The sequence below is a fragment of the Aricia agestis genome, chromosome 7 (genome assembly GCF_905147365.1).
Source record: "Aricia agestis chromosome 7, ilAriAges1.1, whole genome shotgun sequence".
Lineage (NCBI taxonomy): Eukaryota > Metazoa > Arthropoda > Insecta > Lepidoptera > Lycaenidae > Aricia > Aricia agestis.
Genome location: NC_056412.1, coordinates 17,842,970 through 17,866,170, shown reverse-complemented (window position 1 = coordinate 17,866,170; position 23,201 = coordinate 17,842,970). Strand labels below are relative to the sequence as shown.

The 23,201-nt window shown below is 34.2% G+C and overlaps 1 protein-coding gene and 1 long non-coding RNA gene across 2 annotated transcripts in view; one reads left to right on the top strand and one right to left on the bottom strand.

The window, feature by feature from the left end:
• Positions 1–4,706: 4,706 nt before the first annotated feature.
• LOC121729139 lies at positions 4,707–17,757 on the top strand. The gene is made up of 3 exons (XR_006035916.1): positions 4,707–4,769; positions 5,199–5,202; positions 17,747–17,757. It is a non-coding gene; the product is annotated as an uncharacterized LOC121729139 (long non-coding RNA).
• LOC121729123 (breast carcinoma-amplified sequence 3 homolog) overlaps positions 8,615–23,201 on the bottom strand; it is a 34,931-nt gene continuing 20,344 nt past the window's right edge. Inside the window, exon 15 of the mRNA XM_042117510.1 lies at positions 8,615–8,943. Coding sequence (XP_041973444.1) covers positions 8,786–8,943 — 158 coding nt within the window. The 3' untranslated portion in view covers positions 8,615–8,785. The remainder of the gene's footprint in view (positions 8,944–23,201) is intronic.

Sequence of the window (23,201 nt, the reverse complement as noted above, 5' to 3'; positions counted from 1 at the left end):
CGTCGAGCAGTGGTGACGTGTGAATGGTGTCGCTGCAGCTTTTTATAGTTGCGTTGTGGTACCGACAAAATGCCGACGTGGTTGCGTTGTCGCCAGTGGTTGCGATGTGGTTGCGTACGAAAGTTAATGAAACGGAGGGGGGGAAGAGCGCGGGCGGTGTGCGCGCACTGTCATTGTATCGACACAACGTTGTGGTTGTGGTACGTGTGGGTTGGCCCTAAGTCAGATAATAACAGACACGGAGCGTATGATGTCGGTTATATTATTATTGATATTATGTCTGTCATTCAACAATTTCTTTGCCTCTCCTTTTTTATTCTGCGTTTTTGTACCTTGTATAACTAACTCTGTGTATCAGTCTCCATCTGACCGCTTGGATTTGTTTAACTTTGTATGTCTCAGTCACTCACCAATATTGAGACTACAGCGAAAATCATTTATCTATTTAGTATATAATATTTTATTTAGTACTAATCACTGACTTCGATTATACAAGTACGCTGGACTTACGATACCCTTTGAAATGACAGCTATTTTTTGTGCCTATTTGAAGCGGAATCAGCTCCCCCATTATTAGGAATAGGAACTAAATTTGACGTAAAAATGATGTTTGAAAGTCGCCATATTGGCGCTGATAGCAGTAGTGGGAGTACTTGGAACTAATACTAGTTTCTACCAAGGAGGTATACTATTATCTGTGGTTTCTACAACCAATAGCGATTGAGCGCCCATTTGCAAGTTACGTCAGATTTAGTTCTCTTCCGGAATATTGGGGGAGCTGATTCCACTTCAAATGGGCACAAAATACATCTGGGTATCATTAGTCCAGTGTACTTGTATAATGGAGGTCAGTGGTACTAATGAACTGTTGAATCGAACAAATGAACATAAGACGCACATTATAATTAGGTATTCTTTTACATACTATATTATTGTTAGTAAAGTATTATTGTATACTAGTATTTAAAATTGCCTTCATCGGCCGACTTAAAAAATGTACCGTCCATTGCGGCCTACTCGCGTCAGTCATTTAAAGTTAAGTGATATATTATGCTATCTCTCTTGTCCTTCATATTCGTAAAAGAGAAGGCATGACATTTTCACTAACGACCAATTACTGATATTTCAAGACTTACGCAAGTGACCCAAAGTTTATAAAAGAATGTATATAGATTAAGGGATGTACTTAAAAGTGTAATTAATTATATTTAATTAGAATTTATTATAAATATTTGTACTGTAAAATTAAATTCCGTCCAATTGTAACCGAATACATTCCAATAATCTTATATCAATGCAATAAATATTCGACTAGTATTATTATTAAGATTAAGATGTAATTTTTATACCTGTTATGTTTTGTTTTCATTATATTGAATAATAAATTATTTTTCTTATAATTTGTAGTTTAACTTTTCAACTACATCATTTTGTTATCTATATTTTAATATGAACAGTAAGGGTCTATACAGACGGACCGCATTTCAACTGCAATCCAACCGCAAATTGCAGTTCAAGTGCAATTTGAATGCAGTTGACACGAATGCGGTCCGTCTGTATAGACCCTTAGGCTCAAATCACACCGGGGCATAGCATAGTTGAAACGACGTGTCACGTTTTATGCCTCTACAGCATATTGATCTCTATTATTCTATTATTTAAGTATGTAGAAATTTCTGCTATTAATATATAGAAGCACGACTGAGCATCGAAGAGCTAATGAGCCTGAAAATGTAAATAATAAAACAACTTTAAAATACGTATTTATTTGTATTCAAGACTAAAAAATTAAATTTACAAATCGTAATAAAATATATACTATCATCGCGCGAGTGAAGTTGAACATTTAAACTAGTTGCAACGTAGGAAGACAGCAAACAATATAAATATGAGATCAGATATTGCAAAATTGTACTAAAAATTATAATTACTTAAAATATTTAGTTAACATTAAATATCGGTTGAAGAATCATCGTCCATCATGCAAAAATATTAGAGAACCCCGTTTCTTATGGAAGGAAGTATTTTATGCAGAGTATAAATATTTAACAAGGAAGAGAACTCTGCGTAACGACAAAAAATATTTACGCATGGTATAACTCTTCAAGATTCGCTGTCTTTGTCCGTTTGTTCATTTCCAATGTGCAAGACAAGTACAAGCAGACTTAGTATAATTATTTGCTGTGTAAATACTTTTATTAGTTAGGAGGTGAGTTAGACCTTTAAAGATCAATGTAAATAATAAAACAACCTTCATATTCCCCGCGTTCCATTTAATGTTAAAAACGCTCAAAATGCCTCCTATTTTGAGCGTTTCGATCGTTTTTAACATCAAATGGAACGCAGTGATGGTTAAAATAACAAATGATGACATTTACTACGAAATTCTATGACTCGCATTATTTGGACCATAGTGTCCAATAAAATAATTGGAGCTTCTTGGAGATTCTGAGAAAAATGATCCTGCAGGCTTAGCATGACCACAGTAGGTATCAGAAAGAATATTAACAAATTTTAAGAACAAAATGATATAATATTTAAGAATAAAATGACATATAATCTTCCACTTTGTCTATTCTTCGGTAGAAAGAAACTCTTTCTATAATGGCCGTGCTAAGCATATTGTGAAAACTAAAATTAAAAAATGTCTGCACCTAGTTAAAATAATAAGTACTTAGCGCATATTCAAGTATTATACGCACTGGCACGCATGTTCGTACGCCAAATGCGTTTATGTGAACATTAATGCGATTTTTCACTTTAAAAATTGTATTGAAAAAAGCGATAATTATTACGAGCAAATGATCAACTTCACATACGCTTAATCACAATAATAAAATACATTATACAATGAGTTGTTTGAAACTATCCTAATTTGGCAAAAGGACATAAGTTTGTGAGCAACCAAAAAGGATTCGTTAAATGCAGTAATTTAATATTAGGCTCAAAACAAAATTTAAGGATTTAAAAGTAAACTGGGATTTCTTTACTAACTGAACTTTTTTTTGGAATTCATCAGAGCGTTACTTTTGAGTTATGAATGACATATTATCTGAAGTATGGTCTGTTTTCTAATATGCATAATTGTGCTAGACCGGAATATCAATGTATTTTATTATCGCGACACATTACATTAAGTATAACTATATTTTTACCCTTCGTATCACATTCTACCATCACATCATTAAAGATCCATTACATATGGCAACATCTCTCACTCGCTTATGTCTAGCAATTTTGAGCCTTAAAAGACATTCTATGTTAGGTTACACAAAATATAGTAGGTCTGTATAATAAGCTTGATAAAAATCCACTGTTTAAAATACCTTAGGCACTATTTACAAATTAAAAGTAAAATTTGTGAGTATGACCCAATGATATTCTATGTTACTAACGTAACTAGATTGAAAGTTTACGGTAGCAACGCGTTGCCACTTCGAAGATGCCTGCAGGCACATCTCACATACATAATGACATAACGAATATATGACTTGACATTGTCTTTTGAACAAAAAAGTGGTTACGCATTTCTGAGAATCTTTTGTAAGACATTGCTACTCTAGTATTTTAGAAACTCATTGGTATGACCGGGTTCTTAGTTATCACACTTTCTCGTTGTGTTTGAGTATGGCAATAATTTTGTGCGGAATATTTTTAGTTTCATTTTAGTTAATTTCCACACGTTATGGTCAAGCTTTTATTACTTTGTTGATATGACTAAACCTATATAGTTTAATTATGCCCGGTTTCTGAGGTATGACATGAGTTTATTTGTTTAAAAGAGATACTGATTGGTTAATCTTTTGAGGTTAGCCTATCAAATAGGTAAAGTACTGATCCAATCACGGCATGAGTAGTTTATCTGGTCATAATCTATATTATACAGACCTACTCGTATTCGACATTTATAGTCCTACTAGCAACAATAAAAGTACAGGTTACAATAGGGGTGTAGACAATAAACGAATTATAATACAAATTATTGTTTTTTTGAGGGTTTATATTATAGAAATACCGAAAACTACATATTTTTACGCATTAACTTTATAATATTTTTTATTTTAATTAATAAAAATTAAAAAGTAAATATTTAATCCGTTATATCACGTGATCGCAAACAGCCATTACAGAGTGTGACGTCACGATCTCCAAAACATTGTTGTATGTGACATGACATTTTGATATCAAACCCATACTAGGATTTTTCTTGATTAGAGGACCGTGACGTCATAGCGACGCCATGATGAACTTTAGCGTTTTAGCGGGAAATTTTATGTGGTTTTTTAAAATTAAAATAAGAGTATATTTATTTTTTATATATTGTAACAAATGTATATCTGTCAAATAAATATATTTCCTAAAAATAGTCTACTTACACCCCTAGTATTATCATGATAGTAATAAATAATTATAATGATTTGACACTTGCCAATGTATTCATGTCATTTCAGACCGCAACGTGACGCATAGATAACTTGGGATGGTTTCTTAATTATATATGGAATTGTCAATTGAGAGATTTCAATGTAACTTGCATGATGTCTCATGCAATTGCAGTCTGTCAATTCAATAGAAATGAAATCTCACGGCATCTCTGCGTCACGTTGCGGTCTGAGCTGACCCTTAAGGTCAATTAACAAAGCAACGTTGCTAGGAGTCGCGATGCAATTTTAAATGAGCCATTCAAATTTAGAACAGGTAGCAGTAAAATGCATCACAACCCCTCGCGACGTTACAGTGTGAATTGACCCTAACGCTCTTTTACATACGTTCATCCATACAAAAATAATGTCTAAAGCATCGACTACGCTTATTCGTCCTGTAGAAAGATCATAAAAAGAACCATCATGCAGTAATAAACAGATTAAAAAAGACATTTTAAAGCTTAAAATCTCACTACAGGTCGACTAAGAATTGTCGATTTATTCAAATTTAAATTACAACCTAAAAGATCAAAACTTCTTGACAATTTGGTAACAAAAAATATTTCTTACCGGAGATGGCCGAAATACCTTTAAAGTTTAAGTTTTTTTGTAGTAAACAAATGTTCATAACAGATATTCATAGTAAATAAATGTAGGAAAAATTAGGAAATATTACCAAATACATATTAATTATTAAATAGATGCATAAATTGATTATACACTATAGTTACATAGTATACAAATATTATTTTGGTCTATAGAAATAAACATAAGAATGGTCGACTGTTTTGGTATGTGTTTTCGGAATGTATTGCCAATTAGGTAGGTACAAAAAGTTAATTTCAGATAAATTATTATAAAACACTAAACCTATTTTCAACTAAATTATCACAGTAACAGTAAATAAAATGCGCAACTTAATTATGAAAATAATGACGATACAAAAAATTATAGAAATCTTAACCATTTTTACTGTGAAATGTAATTACATATTAACCACTATTCACTATTGTTACATCATTTCAGTAATTTGAAATCCTACAATTGCTTAAATCTAACTAGACTGTCTGAAGTTTGTAGGTTTGTAGAAAATATCATAGATTAAAATATATACCCTAAGTTATTGAGTAAAATCTATCTGACTTCGGTGTTAATTAAAAGTAAAGTGCACAAAATTACCATAATTAATCAGAGATATGTACTTTAATGTTTAGTATCTAAAAGACGAAGATGAATAACTGACAAAAATGGCGCTAAAATAATTAAAATATTAATAATAAAAAAAATTGGACCTAAATGTAAAGAATTTGATTTAATTTTTTATCTTGTACATACATTAATTAAAATCAGACAACATTTTGGCGTGTAGTAACAAACATTCATCGCAACAAAACATTAACAACTATAATTATAAAGCTAACAAATACTAAATAGTATACAAAAGCCAAATATTTTCTATAAGAGGCACTATTCACACATACCGCGCAGTGTACTTTAAATGCTACTTATTAATATAACCTCTAACATTTAATATTAAAAAAAACTAAATTTCAACCCACAGACTTACAAGGTTGGGCGTGGCCACGCGTGGCCAATTCGGAACTTACGCCGCGCCATAATATATAAAAAAAAATATTAAGAGATAAAGTGCGACAAGGCTTGAACGTGGGCTGCTGCTAAAGGAGATCTGTAAAAAAAATGCGTTTTTGTATGACGGCAGCGTTACTTCCTTATTTCGCCACGTTAATTTAAAGCCTTGTCGAGCTCTAGCTGTTACACTCATATTCTGTTGGCGTCATTTTGAGTGACATATTTTCATACACGGCCCCATGACAATGTCAATACATCCCTGTAACTTGTAAGTCTGTAAGTCATAACATAATACAGAATTTTAGAAGCACGTTTAGCAATTGAACATAAATTATTGTCAATGTATTTTCTCTTGATTTCGTATAAAAAATAATTTTAGTTATTATTATTTTTTTAATCCGATTTTTAATCCATCAATAATGTTTTTCTCTTGGCAATACTTGGAAGCCGATGTAATTTTAATAATTAGGCGAAATAATTTAAGATAGTTCGCAAGTTTAGAGACGAATTAAACAAAATCTTAAATATGACTTAAACTAACATAGCCTGTTTTAATTAGTAATTTACGCTTAGAGAAATACAAAACTAAGTTCTTAAAATATCTAGAAAGATTAAAGTGTATCGAATTTATAGCAGATTACATTTAAACTGAGGCAACACTAACGGAACATATTTTTTCCTTAACTGCGGGCTTAGCATGACAAATTAAAAACGGGAAAGAATGGACACACTGATAGATTTTACTGACAAAATGGTGGATTACCTTTCTCTAACTGTTACTTTGTCTACTTCCCTAGAAAGAAACCGTTTTTATGGTGACCATGCTAAGCCTGCAGATGGCGTTAGGTGTTGCTTTAATCTCACGAGAGTTTTCCGTTTGTACGACCACAGAATTACAATTAAAAGGTATTGAGATAAAAACGACAATAAAACGCAGCACTTACTTTCTCTTTAAATATTAATGATGATATTACATAATCTTCCCCTCGTTTATGTGAACGAACGTCCCCTGCTATATAGGTGTAACAAAACAAAGTGATAATACTTCAGTTTGTGTATCTAGCCCTTGTGTAGAGTTGACTGTAAAAGTAGCAGCGCTGAAAGAGTGTTATTTTTTGTAAGGGCAAACAATGATGTCGGTGGATTACTCATTAGAAACATAGAAGTCATGCTGCGCTGCTATTGTCATAGTGAACTCCATACAAGGGACATACAAATAAACCAAATTATTATTATTACACCCAGCATATTTGAAAACTCGGAGCTCGCGGGGTGTACATGTCACAGACAACTGGTTTATATAGCCGTTCAATCAAACAGCTAGCCCTTTGACTGAACAACGCCCTTCAATCCCACGTCTAGCTTTTTAATTGAATATTTAAGTCGCTCAAAACGTTCAACACTACAGCTGATTCAAAAGCCGCCGTTTGATTGAATTAGTTCAGCGCTCACCACCGCGGCGCTAGGTTCGTTTTGTTTACAATATGGTGTCAACTAGCCGGTGACTTGTGGTTGTATTAAGATATTTTTCGTAAATTTACTTTACAAGTATTATTAAAGAGACAGAAATTATGGATGGATAACATACGAGTGAATCAAAATTTACACTAACATTATTCGAGGAGAAATCACAGGATTATGAAATGCATCACCAAGGTATTTATTGAAATTGTGTTCAAAATGAGTTAGAATACAATGAATCTGCTTGTTATTATTACACTTGTGTAACAATAGCACTAAAGTAATGGTCACCTTAGTTAATTGATTTACCATTTAACCAGTTGGCTGAGCGTCATTTAGCTGTAGTGTTGAACGTTGCAGTTAACAAGTCGGCTAAACGACGTATAGCCGTGTGATTGAATGGCGCTGTTCAGTCAAAGGGCTAGCTGTTTGATTGAATGGCTTTTAACCAGTCGACTGCGACATACTTTCGAAGCGAACGTCTATAGAAACCTTGTCGCCAAGACAGTAACAAAAAAAAATGCAATCATAGTGTTTTATGTCACAAATCGAAGGAATAAAGAATTTTCGATTTTTAGGTCTCTTTGTTGTAGCGACTAGCGAGGAGTGAATGCTACTGGTTAGTTTTCAGGCTTCAAACGGATCGCTAATGGTAGATCTACCATCTGTAGTGAATATTAACTGTCACGGGGCCGACACGACGGTACTGTCACAATAAATGCTCGCTTACTGGCAACTTTTTTTGTCCTTACAAGTCTTCCTTAAAGGGGCAAAGGACATACTGAACAACTAGTCTCCCAGTGTATATCTTACTGCTTTTTATGGGAACACATCCTTCTCTGAACTATTAACCAGTCTTTTGGCTTGTGCTTATCTGCAGGCTTAGCATAACAATAGCAGAAATGGGAAATAATGGACATACTGACAGATTTTAGTGGCAAAATGGCGGATTACTGTCACTTTGTCTATTCTTCCTTAGTAAGAAACCGCTTCTATGGTGACTATGCAAAGCCTGCTGGGACCCGATTCTCATACCACGATCGCAGGCTGTCTTATTCTCACGGCAGGCAGCGTGTGTGAGCTCGAGTGAGACAGCTGCGGTCGGATAAATATTCTAACTTCTTCTTCTTCTTCATCAGGTTGTCCCCTACAACTTTCTTCATTTGACCTTACTTTTTGGGAGTAAATTTAAATATATTGGGTATCTTCGATGAACCGACTTTCTTCGATTGATACGATTACTTTCTGGGAGTAATCATTTGAGTTACTTGGGAATCTTTGGGGACTTATCTGGTTCTATGGAGCTGTCCCTAGACGGAGCTACTGGAGTCCCCGGGGAAGTGCATCAGGTTGTCGCCGCTGCAGCTGGGCGTGGGGGAGGAGGGGGGGTCGAGCGACGCACGCGACGCCGAACTGAAGCTGCTAGAACTGAGCTCCTCCTGCTCCGCCTCGTACCGGGTTGTTATCACTGGAATGAAGGGGTTATCGGTTAAAAACTTATGACTTTAATACTTTTATTGGTTTGATTGGTTAATAACTATTAGTTTTATTACATCGATTGCTTAAAAAAGGGCTTTATTGGTTAAAAACTAATGCCTGCACTAGATTGATTGGTTAAAAGAGAGGTTGATGGGTTAAAAACTCATTTATAAAGCTCAAAAAGATTTATTAAATTTGTTGCACACAAGATCCGTAAAGACAAGTGTAAAGTTTTTATGTAGAACTATTATTGTGGAACCTTATTAACTTATTAACCGTTGTGGACTGTATGCTGTATGTATGAAATTTTACAAGGTTTTTGTCTCTTTCTATCATAGGAGTTTTTCAGTGAGTCGTACAAATACAACTATTTTAGGTATGCTAGATATATTGTCATCTTTTTCAAGTTACTTTGTTAAAGGAATTCTTTCCAAAGTTTTGGTTGAAAAATAAAACTCAAGACTGTTGTTGCAATTTCATATTTAATGTAGCTAACGATTCACACCCTTTAACATTATCTTTTTATGTTATAATATCATTGTCATATCAACTACGATGTAAATCGGTCGAAAGGGTACGGCGACGGAAAACTTTGCGTCTAAAACAACCCGATAATGTTACAATTTCGATCCAAATAAGGCTACATGGTAAATTCCAAATATAAAATAGTTTACAAGATTTCCAAATGAGACGACGTAAATACCTTACTAATAAAATATTTACACGATAGGTACCCTTTACAATGTTTGCTCTTGTCTATTAAGTTAGAAAAATCAAGTGATAGACAACGACAAAACATTATATAGCTTATTAATCGTGTAACGTTTTTATTCGGGGGTAGATATATTTTATTTAACTGGACAGCCATAACTAAATTTGAATTAGGATGTAATTTCAACGCGCCATCTTATCTAATTTAGTTCTGATATCGCACACTACGCTTACGCTTACAACGATACCACAGACAATAAAAAACTTTTTAGTTAATTAGTCAAATATCTGTCTCTTTCTCGCAGGTAACAAAAGGACAATGATATTAATGGCCGCACGATTCGTCTCTTTCTAATTTGTTAATTTCTTAAAAGTAATTTAAACGTTTTTTCATATTTTAATATAATATGGCTATCCAGATAAAAAACTTATAACATAAAATCAAACCTCAACATAATTTTTACAATATCATAATACATAGAGATTTTTGGATTTTAAAATGTTCTACAATATACAACCATATTTTTTCTGTTTTGGATGCTTTATTTTTTATTTTATGTTATACATGATAAATAAAATTAAAAAAAAATCTTAAGGAATATTTTTGTAGCGCCACCTTTTTACAACGCTGTGCGCTGATAATTCAATAATAAGGTAAAAATCCAATTAAAGCTTAAAAATAATAATAAATTTAGAAAAATCCCAATAAATAATAAAACTAAATTTAAAAAAATAATAACCTAAACACTATGTTTATTTGAAAAAAAAAATATGCAGAATTTAAAATATAATTATACTATTAAATTAAATGATATATTACATATTTTATTGCAGTAACAGGTAATCTACTGAGTAGAATACTTAAATGTTGGTATAATAAGTTAAATGTCTTATTTACACTTTAGAGAAAAATTGGGTAGTTGCAGACTTAAATTACACTACCCAATTTTTCAATTTTCAAATTGTTCTACATTTATATAAGCGGTTAAATTAAAATAATACCTAGACAAAATAATTCATTCCATATTGTAACCATTGGTAAGCGAACTTCTTCCGATCAAAAATGTACATAATTTAAAATTTCGAACACATGCGATGTTTTTTGGCAAATTATATTATTTTAAAATCTCCATATAACTTGATATGTTCACAAGCACTAAGTACGCCTACATATTATTACTAACACATTTTTTTGGTCGGTATCACCTTTAAAAATAATCATACACTGCACCGATTACATTATTATTCGAAAGTCACTTAGTGTAAATATTGTATACTTTTGATTCGATTACATTATGTACATAAATAAATATTTGTCATGATTTAAGCTAATAATAAAATAAATAATACTTGTAAAGTAAATTTGTACAAATAGACAGCATATGTTTCATTATAACCAGAATATCGAGGGAACTCTAATACTGAGGTATCTCTTTAGTCAAACTAAAACCTTGAAACTCTTTTTTATACGCTATTGACTTCAATCATGACATTTGACAGCCGTTTGACACGACAATTGACACGAAAGACCCACTGCTACATAGCTCTGCCTGGGAGCGGGTATGTAGGAAAGTGTTGGATAATTTTTATTGACAGTTATTGAACACAAGTTCTTGAACATCAGGTGGCGCTTTGTATGAGTCAAGTCCAATGAATTCAAGGTTTTAATTTTCTTTTAGTTTTGTTAATAAATTATATTGTACCTGTAGACTACATCGAGAGGTATTATTCGCGGATTAAACCTATTATTTGCTTAGTGTTACACTAAATAAAATATTCATGTACCTCAAACGAGATTCCTAAAATAATCAGAAACGTTTTTTAGGTATATTTTTTTAAGTTACTCCCTATTTATCATCAAAGCCCATAAGATTCAAAGTCGCGTGTTACTGGCCCTAAGTGAAACACACTTGAAAATAAAACCTAAAATATAGCATGACCAGAAAAATAAAAAAACTCATGTGGATACCATGAAACAAAAATAGATGTAATTATTATTATTGATTCGACGTTATGTCATTCCTCACTTTATTTCCATCAATGAAAGAGAAAGCATGTTTTGACAAGACACACAGCGTCACATTTAGACAAAAATCAAAGTAGTGTTGCTGGATTAAAAAATAATGTGCCCTCAGTAGTTTTTGTTTTCCTGGTCACACTTTATAACCTATAGCAAAAGCATTACCAATAGCATAAACTGGATCTACTGTAGGAAGTACTCGAATAATATTTTTGGTACATTAATACTATCACACATATATTTACGTAAACACTATGGCTGTGATTAAAAATACTGTATGGTGCAATATGCATGCGCAGCGTTGCTTTACGTCCTAGTATTGAGATAATCTAATAGACAATCAGCTTATTAGATTTCGGTCGGTATAATATTTTATTATTATTAGGTTACTAAATATTGTCAACGAAATAAGATTTTAGTCGAATCTAGAGTTCTACAAGAATCGAATTATTGAAAAATTTCTAACACTTGTATGAAGCAAGTAATATCAATTTTAATTGATATTTGATTATTATCGATTTGTATTTTATGTCCTGCAAGCTGCCTAAACTGCGTAAGCGTTATATCATATTATATTCGAACGTATATAAAAGATATTAGAGATTTGCCTTGCCAAATGCGTCTTTATACTCATATAAAACGCACTGCTTTGTTAAACAAAACATACACTATTATGAAAATGTTAATAACGTTAACAACCAATAGCAACACTGCAATTCGCGCACGTAATACGTCACTAACGCTATCCCGTAGCTCACCTCCAAAAGATCGTATCTTAACAACATTTCATTATAATACAGATAAAATTCTAATTTCTTCCAACATATGTAAGCGAAATTAAATTTATCTTGATATATATATATATATATATATATATATATATATTTAAATCGCCGAAGACTTGTTGCGTCTTTTCAAAGTCGAACCCTATGGCGTCTACCATTTCCAATGACTTTTTAATTGTTATTCGTGCGAATATAGTTACATTGCTGTCATGTGAATTCTATTGTCGACGAGAAATTTTGTTTACGTACGAAAATTAGATATTCAATTTGAAATAATTCTCGCTGGTTTTTTGCTTCCGTTCGCGATGGAAATCATGTGACACATTGTATATTTTTGTATTCGTTCCATGCATTTAATCGTTTTTCCTACATCCATTTAAATGTATGGTTATATTGATACCGTATATTGTACTATATTAATTCCATGCATTCTACTAATTAAATGACTCCTTACTATATTTGAGATTATATCGGTACCGTATATTATTTTTGTATGTACGCCATAAACTGTTGAGTTTGTTGCTTCCTCCTAACCTTATATGTTATATCGATACATACATAGGTACCTATATAATAGATCCCAATAAATTCATTGCGTGATGTGGTCTCTGTCTACCCCAATGAGGGACAGGAGTGACGATATGTATGTATAAATAGAGAATCATTCCTCTTTATAAAGTCGATTAAAATGAAATACTTATTTCTATAACTTGGAGTACATAACAGACATTAAAAACAAGTTATCCCTATATTACATAGATTAATTAAATTTTAAATTATAATTAGGTAAGTCCGCTAGGCTAACTAAAAAAATATTAAGGATAATTATGATAGATATGATCATTTTATTTATTTATTTATAAATTTTTTATTTGAATTATAAACTATATAAAATAACAAAAACAACATTAGGCAAGGAACATAGCAAATAGGCGGCCTTACCGCTTTCAGCGGTTTCTTCCAGGCAACCAAAATATGGTGGCAGAAAATAATGTTAAAGTACTAAACTGAAACAAAGAAAAAAAAATACACACATACATACATACATATACACACATATATACACATACACTAAATACAATATATTACACATAATAAAATAGCCAAATGAACTACACAAATTTTCACAGATATAATAAGGTTAAAAAAGACATGTTGATATAATTACCTACATTACATTAAAAACCTACATTATAAAAAATAAAAGAACATTAAAATAATTGTACAAAAAACACCAAGAGTTTTATAAGGACTGAGCCTGATCTAGGTAGTGTGCTTTCAAACGTTTCTTAAAGATGTTAATCGATTCCGATTTTTTTATAAAATCGGGCAAGGAATTCCAGAGACGAATAGCGGAGATGGTGAAAGAAGAATCGTAGAATGAAGTATTGTGAGAAGGAATCGCAAGAGTCAGTTTGTTTGCAGAGCGAAGTATAGGATTGTCATGACCGAGGAAATTGAATTTTACTTTGAGGTAGTTAGGAGTAGAAGGACTAAAAAGGATGTTGTACAGTAAGTGAAGTATGTGAGAGTTTCGACGCAACTTGATCGGGAGCCATTCGAGCTGAGATCGATAATTAGAAACATGGTCAAACTTTCGAAGGCCAAAAATAAAACGAATACATAAGTTTTGAAGGCGTTGAAGGGAAGAAAGAAGATTTTCGTTTATGTCACTGTAGCAGACATCATGTGAGCGTGTTTCTTCTGAACTTAAGTATGAACACAAAATAAAACAATAGTTTCGGTAGTAGGTATTTTTAAGTTTTATTGTTTAAAATCAAGTAGGTACAATAATAAACCCATAGTCATAATAATCAAAGTGTCGGACAAATCAAATACACCGAAATAGGAACATAAAAGTAATTTAAGAAATTAACAATTTTAAGAACGACCAGTTGAGAGGCTAATTTACTGTGACATTGACTATAGTTAACTTGTGTATGTAAGCAATACTAGTTTTCAATCGTGGCTCTGCCCACGTGACAAGTTGATAAAATTTAACAAATTGAAATTCGTTATTAGCCGTTTAGGCGTTAAAAAAATAAAACAAAAATGCTTAGAAAAATATTAACCTGAAGAATCACATATCAGACATACCTATCAGTACAAAGTCTCAAAAAAAGGCCCTTTAGGCGTCGAAAAGAAAAATAAAAACGTTTAAAAAATTATTAACGTACCTATCAAAAATAAGATAAAACAGTCCAAAATCTTAAAAAATTACACAACTACACAAAAATTACACAACAATATATATACTTTGTTTGTAAATTTAAATTATGGTTATTATCTATAATAGTACCTATTATTTCTGTTTATTTGTTTTGTACAAAAAGAGGACGGTATTTGATTATAATACAAGTTCACAATAATAATAAATTTTTTCGTAAGTAGTTGGTTAACGTGCGCGCGTAAACAAACACGACGCGACGTTGCGTTCTGTGCTGTGATAGTCATAGTCAATCATGGTTGTCGTGATTGATGTAGATCGTTTCGATCGTTTTTTGTATTGTTTATTGTATCTTCTTCTTCCTAGTCGTATCCTCATGGCTGAGGGACGTGACCACCAAAATTTGCTTTTTGGGATAGGGCTCTCCACTTGTCTCTATTTGTGGCCTGATGAAATGCCTCCTGGAACGTGCAGTCAGCAGCCTTGACAATCGCGTCTGTCCATCGTGTAGCCACTCTGCCTCTGCCTCTTTTCCCCTCTAATTGCCCAGCTAGTATGAGACTCTCAAGATTATTAGGCTCCCGGCGGGCTATGTGGCCAAAAAAGGCAAGTGATCGTTGTAGACAAAGCGTGGACAGGCGGGTGGTAATTTTGAGTTGCTGAAGTATAGACGTGTTGGTCCGGTGTGCGGTCCAAGGGATGCCGAGCATTTTACGCCAGCACCACATTTCAAAAGCGTCAATCTTAGCTCGAGTACGTGCTTTTAGTGTCCATGTCTCGGAGGCATATAAAAATATTGAAAAGATTAGGGAACGCATTAGTGTTATTTTTGTGCTACGATAGATGTTCTTATTCTTCCATATCTTTTCTAAGCGCCCAACCGCAGATTTAGCCATCTGAGCCCGTCGGACTGAGCCTCTCGCAGTTACCATTGTTGCTAATCAACGATCCCAGGTAGACAAACTCCTCTACGGGTTGGAGATCTTGTAGTAAGGATGTCTTTTGTATTTGGTTCAGCTTATCGACGTACATCAGTTTGGTTTTATTGCGATTGATTTGGAGGCCAAAGTCTCGACTAATCTTTTCGAGCCGCGCTAGAAGTTCAGCAAGTTTCACTTCGCAAGTACTTATAAGCGTGGTGTCGTCAGCGAACCTTAGGTTGTTGAGAAGGTATTCGTTAATTTTAATACCATCCTCCCAATCTTCCAACACTCGACGCATTATATATTCGCCTACGAGGTTGAACAGCTGTGGAGAGAGGATGCAACCCTGTCTGACACCACGCTCTGTAGCAAACGGCTCTGACAGATCATTGTCTAATCGCACCCTTGATCGACCTTCCAGATAGAGGTTTTGTACCAAAAATATGAGATGATCGGGGACGCCAGACTCTCTCATCACCTCCAGCATTTTAGACCAGACGATGCAGTCAAAGGCCTTAGCGTAATCCACAAAACAGAGTACTATTGAGACATTGAATTCTCTGCTCTTTTCTATCAGCTGACGGATGTTTAGGATTTGTTCTCGGGTACCCCTGCCCTTTACGAATCCCGCCTGCTCTTTGGATATCTGTCTAGTTATATAGTGTGCCAATCTGTTGTTTATAACATGGAGAAGAATCTTACTGGCGTGTGAAATTAGTGAGATGGTCCGATAATTTCCACACTTTTTAGTCGACCCTTTCTTATGTAGTGGTATCACGAGAGATTCTGTCCAATCGTCTGGCCACTGTCCTGTTCTCCATACTTTAAGACATATTGAATGCATTACTCTGATTCCAGACTTACCCAAGCTCTTAAGCACTTGTGCCTGTATACCATCTCCACCGCAAGCTTTTGTTTTGAGCTTATTTATAGCTGCTTCTACTTCATGGAGAACGATGTCGGGTTCTTTATCTGTAAAATCTAATCTAGTGTCAGGTTCATCAGCGTCATATTTGTACAGGTCTTGGCAGTAGTTCCTCTATCTTGTCATCACTTGTTTCTTGTCTAAAATCAGGTTACCCTTTTCATCTTCTATGTTCCAAGATTTTGATTTTCTTCCTTTGAACGAATTCCTCCAGTCTTTAGAGCCTTTCTTTGTGCGATTGCCTCCCAAGTGGTCATCCACTCAGATCTAGGGTGTTTTACTTTCCGTCCATTTGTGATTGTTCTAGTTGTCTCTTCTAATGCGGCCTTAAGCTGATTCTATGATGTATTGGCTGAGTCAAATGGGCAATACGTTTTACTGTCCAGTCAAGTTTGTAGTGTGTCCTCAAAAGCTTTCGCTTCTTGTGTTAGAAGAATATTTTTGGATGGTGGAGGCTTTGAAACTACTTTGAGGCGGACTCTGTATTGAGCTATTAACAGCTGATGGTCGCTGCCACAATCTGCAAACGGAAAAGTCTTTGAGAGAGTTATGCACGACTTCCATCTGCTGCTGATTAATATGAAGTCAATCTGATTTTTATGACCTGTTGGCGATCGCCATGTCCATAAGCGTCTTGGATGTTGTTTATATGCCGTGTTAGTTACGAATAGTCCTTTTTCAATGAAAAACTCTAACAACATCTCACCTCGACTGTTGCGGGCTCCTAAGCCGTATTCCCCAATAACATTCCTTAGGTGTTGATCATTATCAGTCTGCCCTATCTTAGCATTAAAGTCTCCCAGGATGATAGTACATTCCCAGGTTAATTCTAGCTCGTGGTAAAATTCCTCCATCTCTTCTTCGGTGGCTACAGTGGTCGGCGCATAGACCTGTACAAAGTTAATTGGGTGTGGATGGGCTGAAATTTTTAAGGATATAATTCTATTGTTGATGGTATTATACCCCAATACCTTGTCTCGTAGCCAGCTAGCAACTATGAAGCCCACACCACTAAAACTATTGTCTTGCCTGTCAGAGTAGATTACCATATTTCCTTCAGGTGTGATGTGGTATCCGTTATCTTTGACATGGGTCTCACTCAATCCTAGTATAGCCAGATTATAGCGCTCCATCTCCGCTTCAACAACTTCGGTTTTTCCTGGCCTTAAAAGTCCACCGACATTCCAGGTTCCTATTGTTATTGCCCTTCCCTTGGGTGTTAGTTTGCTAGAGTAAGATGTTATGTTTCCAACAGTAGCAGAGTTTCTACAAGCAGCCTGCTGGTTAACTGACCTGCAGCCGGTAGCCAATTTCACACCAGTCGGCCCGGAACTAAGCTGGCGCCGAGCGTTAGTCGGGTCGCATGACATCATATTATCTCTGGTGGCGTTCTTAATCATGGTGGTTTTCTTGGGATTATAGTCGCGGTAGTTTCCCGTTGCTTTCCGCGCTAGACTTTTTGAGGGTATTTAGTCCTCAAGGCCACTACTGCCTAGGAGTCAGGTTATCATATCCGCCGCCTGAGACTCGGCGTTGTTACTCGTTTAGCACCACCCGGGGGACACGTGTAGGGTAGTAAAAGGTAATTCCTACGGACGCGAGTAACCACCGCCCCCGTTTATTGTATCAAGTTTGATTAATTTTAAACATTGATTTAATTTGTAATCTAATTTTAATTGCCTGAAATGTAAAATCAGTGATATGCGATCAGTAGTTGGGAAAGGGTCCGGTGGCTTTAACACAGGTTATACTGTAACCTAGCTAAGCTGCCGGTTGCGATCTTAACATTCTAATATAAAAAACCATTGAAAATAAAATAATTTGCATGTTGTAATTGTCTAGATTAAGGTTTTTATGTTATCGAGCTGAATAAAAGTACATTATTATTATTATAAGTATGCCATCACAGTTACTATAAATCTTGTCAAGGGTGTCGATTTATGAATGAAGAAAGTCACCAAGTCAAGATTAAAAAAAAATCTCAGAACACTGTACAGTGTACAGCCTAGCCCATGACCCGGTAACCACTTGACGTTGAGTTTCGATGCACTTGTTTGGGCTATTTGCTCATTACCGTGGCTTTCTAATAGCGAAAGAATTATTTAAATTGGTTCAGTAGTCTCGTAACTCGTAAGTTAAATAGTAATAAGCAAACGATTAAATATTTCGTCTCTACAATATTAGTAAGTATAGATATTTAAAAATACATTAGTCCCAACCCAATTCGCAGTCTAAACTCAGTCACTGATGGACTTTTGTTTAAAATATACAATAGGTAAGTACTTATCAAAGAAAATCATATACGTAGGTATGTAGGTAGGGACATAGTAGTTAATACAATCGATCCAAAATACTTTTAGACAGGTAAGTATATAAACAGTTCAACAACAAACAGGACACTGGACGTCAGGATAATGATCGTAAATTGCATATTTATTTGTAAATAAATATGCTGCACCAGAAAAATGAAGATTTATAAAGCGATTTTATGTTCTTTCGTTTCATAGGTAGAACAAAATGATTTGTTATAATATTGATATTATTCTTGGTCGTTGCACCACAATTAAAACATTTTTTTTGTATTACAAAATGGGTCGACGGCCAAGGCCATTTTATTTTGTCTTTAAAATAGTTTTAAAATCACTTCTTTTAAAAAAAACGATCTACATCAATCACGACAACCATTGACACGACAATCTAACACTGAAAGAATTTTTCAAATCGGACCAGTAGTTCCTGAGATAAGCGCGTTCAAATAAGCCCTTTCAAATAATTTCCCTCCGTTTTTTCCACATTTTCCTCTATTTCTTCGCTCCTATTATTCTTAGCGTGATAAAATATTGCTTATAGCCTTCCTCGATAAATGGGCTATCTAACACTGAAAGAATTTTTCAAATCGGACTAGTAGTTCCTGAGATTAACGCGTTCAAACAAACAAACAACCTCTCCTGCTTTATAATATTGAAGTGTAGATAACATTTTTACTACTTTTCTTACTATTCTACTACTATTTTTCGAAAATGTGTTAAATAACTACCTAATTGTAATATCGACATTGCATCGATTCGATATATTTGTTCCTGTTTTCCTGAAATACAGTTACAGATTTGATCATTATTCTGAATGATCGTCATTATGTTTTTAGGGCTATTCAGGAAAAAGACGTTCAGGAAAATGAGAAATTCACTAAATTCGTTTATAATTAAGTATTGATATAAAGAAAATTATTAAGAACTTAGAAATGTTGCGGGCCTTTATAACTTGGTATAAAAAAAGTAGTGAAAAACAGACAAATGTTGGCACACATCGAGAAATGTAAATGACGTCTTATTTGGAAATTTTTGTAGAACGTATTTCAAAGAGAGAGAGAGAGCATAAAACGAAGACCTCTATCCACACCAAAGCACTGCGATCAAATAAAGTGAGCCAGCAGATTTTATCGCAAAATAGGTTTCAACCCGTCACGTCGAGTATATCGGCAAGGCATTCAAAACAAACAATGCGCAGGACAATGACGCGAATTTTATGAACATTTTAAAAATATAATTTTTAGTTATTTAATGTAAGTTGATGTGTTATTTGTTGGAAAGAAGAGAAGTTCTTTATCTTCAAATTAACATTAAATTTTTAATCCTTTCTAGCTCATTTTTTTTTATAAATAATAAACTGTGAGCGGCAGTATCGAAACGACACGCAAAAATTTCATAATGTGGTACTTTTTTTTATAATAACTTTTGAAATAATAACTCTACTTACAAATAGTTTAAGCAGCATTTTTGTAAGTTAATTAGACATTGAAATGTGTAATGTTACATCAAATTTACGAAGGCGTTTTGAACCCAACTTTGAAGACATGAATTTAGTCTCTCTCAAATATTCGCCCCACTACACAATATTTATACCACAAGCGTCATTACGTCCGCGCTGGCCCGCAAAAAATATAAACAAAAACATGCCCTTGCATGTCGCGTGCGAACTCCGCCCCCTCGCCTCTGTCACCCCCGCGTCTCCTCTGGGACGATGTCGTTTTGTGGGACGTAATTAAATCACACATTAGAATTGATAAAAACTTTATTATATACAGGAATCCACATTATCGGCGTGTTATACGTAAACAAAGTATCGAATATACGCCACCGATATACGGCGCACAGTAGCGACCTCCAAAATTCGCGCGCCAAATAGCGGAACTAAGAAATACGCCGAAAAGCACTCCGGTGACAAAACAACGTCCATGCCAATATTTCACCCAGCCATTGTACTAACCTTAACACTACTTCTGGCTGAATTTGAGAGATAGTCAATCTTGCGTCCGTATACAGGATGCAACAAGTCAGTCGGACGCAATATCATCGGTAAAAACCGCCATGTAGGACGTAATATCAACTCCGGGGTGGAAATATATATATATATATATATATATATATATATATATATATATATATATATATATATAGTAGTATAAAAAAAAGAGTACCATAAGCTTAATCGGTTTTGTCTCTTTTCTCCTAATCTTAATCGACAAAGGCAAAACATTTGAATAATCACTTATTAGTGAATATATTAAGCATAGATAGAGTTAAATAGGTAGAACAAAAAATTATGCCATTTAATATATGCAGGAATATTTTCAGATTTTCTAGAGAAACAAGCTTGCACCATATCAATCCAATAAGGCAGAGCTGAAGTATGTATTGCTAATTGCTTCCATAAATTCTTATTATGTTAGTAACCATGTCTCAAGTCTCTTAAAATTTTCAGCTCCATACTACCATAGTAATTTTCTTCTATAATAAGCTTGTCCATGGAAAAGTCAAATCTATACTAATATTATAAATGCGAAAGTATCTCTGTCTGTCTGTCTGTCTGTCTGTCTGTCTGTCTGTCTGTCTGTCTGTCTCGCTTTCACGCCAAAACTACTGAACCGATTGCAATGAAATTTTGTACACAGTTATTCTAGAGTCTGAGAAAGGACATAGGCTACATTTTGATGTGGGAAAATATCTTATTTCCATGAAAATATCGATGAAAATTTATTCGCATTGCGCAGGCCAGCGCTCATCCCGGGGGTCCTGGGTTCGAGTCCCGCAGGCGGAACAAGTTTTCAATGTTCCTGGGTCTTGGATGTGTATTAAAATAATATTTCAAAAATCTTAAATATATTTTATGTATAATATTATAAAAAATCCAGAAATATATCGATGCAATTTAGTTCTAATACGATTCAACAGATGGCGTTTTATTTTATTTTAGTTCTAATACGATTCAACAGATGGCGTTTTATTTTTTACTTAAATATATTTTATGTATCTATACTTCTATACTAATCCATACTAATATTATAAATGCGAAAGTATCTCTGTCTGTCTGTCTGTCTCACTTTCACGCCAAAAACTAATATTATAAACGCGAAAGTATCTCTGTCTGTCTGTCTGTCTCGCTTTCACGCCAAAACTACTGAACCGATTGCAATGAAATTTTGTACACAGTTATTCTAGAGTCTGAGAAAGGACATAGGCTACATTTTGATGTGGGAAAATATTTTATTTCCATGAAAATATCTTATTTCCATGAAAATATCGATGAAAATGAATTCGCATTGCGCGTGGCCAGCGCTCATCCCGGGGGTCCTGGGTTCGAGTCCCGCAGGCGGAACAAAAAGTTTTCAATGTTCCTGGGTCTTGGATGTGTATTAAAATAATATTTCAAAAATCTTAAATATATTTTATGTATAATATTATAAAAAATTCAGAAATATATCGACGCGATGTAATGAACATTTTAGTTCTAACACGATTCAACAGATGGCGCTTTTTTTTTACTTCGTTGGAACATAAAACTAATCATACTTATTAGTTATTATGTTTTTGTTTATAGTTTTTAATACGTTAGAATATTATGTTTAATAATATTATCACTTGCTATAATAATAATCAATCTATCTTATCTTATAGAACTCCTACTGCATTTCTAAGGAGTTCGAGTGTGTTGTGTTGGCCTATATTCCATCCAGAAAATATATCAATGCAATCAACATTTTAATTCTAATATATGAAAACAGATGGCGCTTTATTTTTTACTTCATTATTATAACAGAACTAATCATACGGTACCTACTTTATTATATATTATTGTTTTTATTCATAACTAGCTGTTGCCCGCGACTTCGTCCGCGTGGACTTTAGTTTATAGCGCGCGGTGTCAACAAAATTTGTGTCAAATTTAAAAACTTTTTAAAACCCTGGTAAGTGGTACCCCTCTTAGGGCCGCGCTACACCGGAATGGCAGCGCTGAAAGTGCTTGCCTCGCCGCTGCCATTCCAGTGTAGCGCGGCCCTTAATTAATCAAAATACCCAAAAACAGCTGTGCAGTGTGCACATAATCTGTACTAATATTATGAATGCGAAAGTATCTCTGTCTGTCTGTCTGTCTGTCAGTCTCGCTTTCACGCCAAACGCCAAAACTACCGAACCGATTGTAATGAAATTTTGTATACTGATAGTCTAAAGCCTGAGAAAGGACATAGGCTACTTTTTTACTGGAAAAAAGGGTTGTAAGGGTCGTAAATTTGTTCAAAAAATTCATAATAGATGGCGCCGTGCGTCTTCTACATCGCGCTGACTCTTGCTCAAAAGTCTTTCTATAAGAGGTGGTATCATCCTACATTTAAGTCTCGATTTTTTTCGATTGTTATATCTATTCTACGGTATTAAATA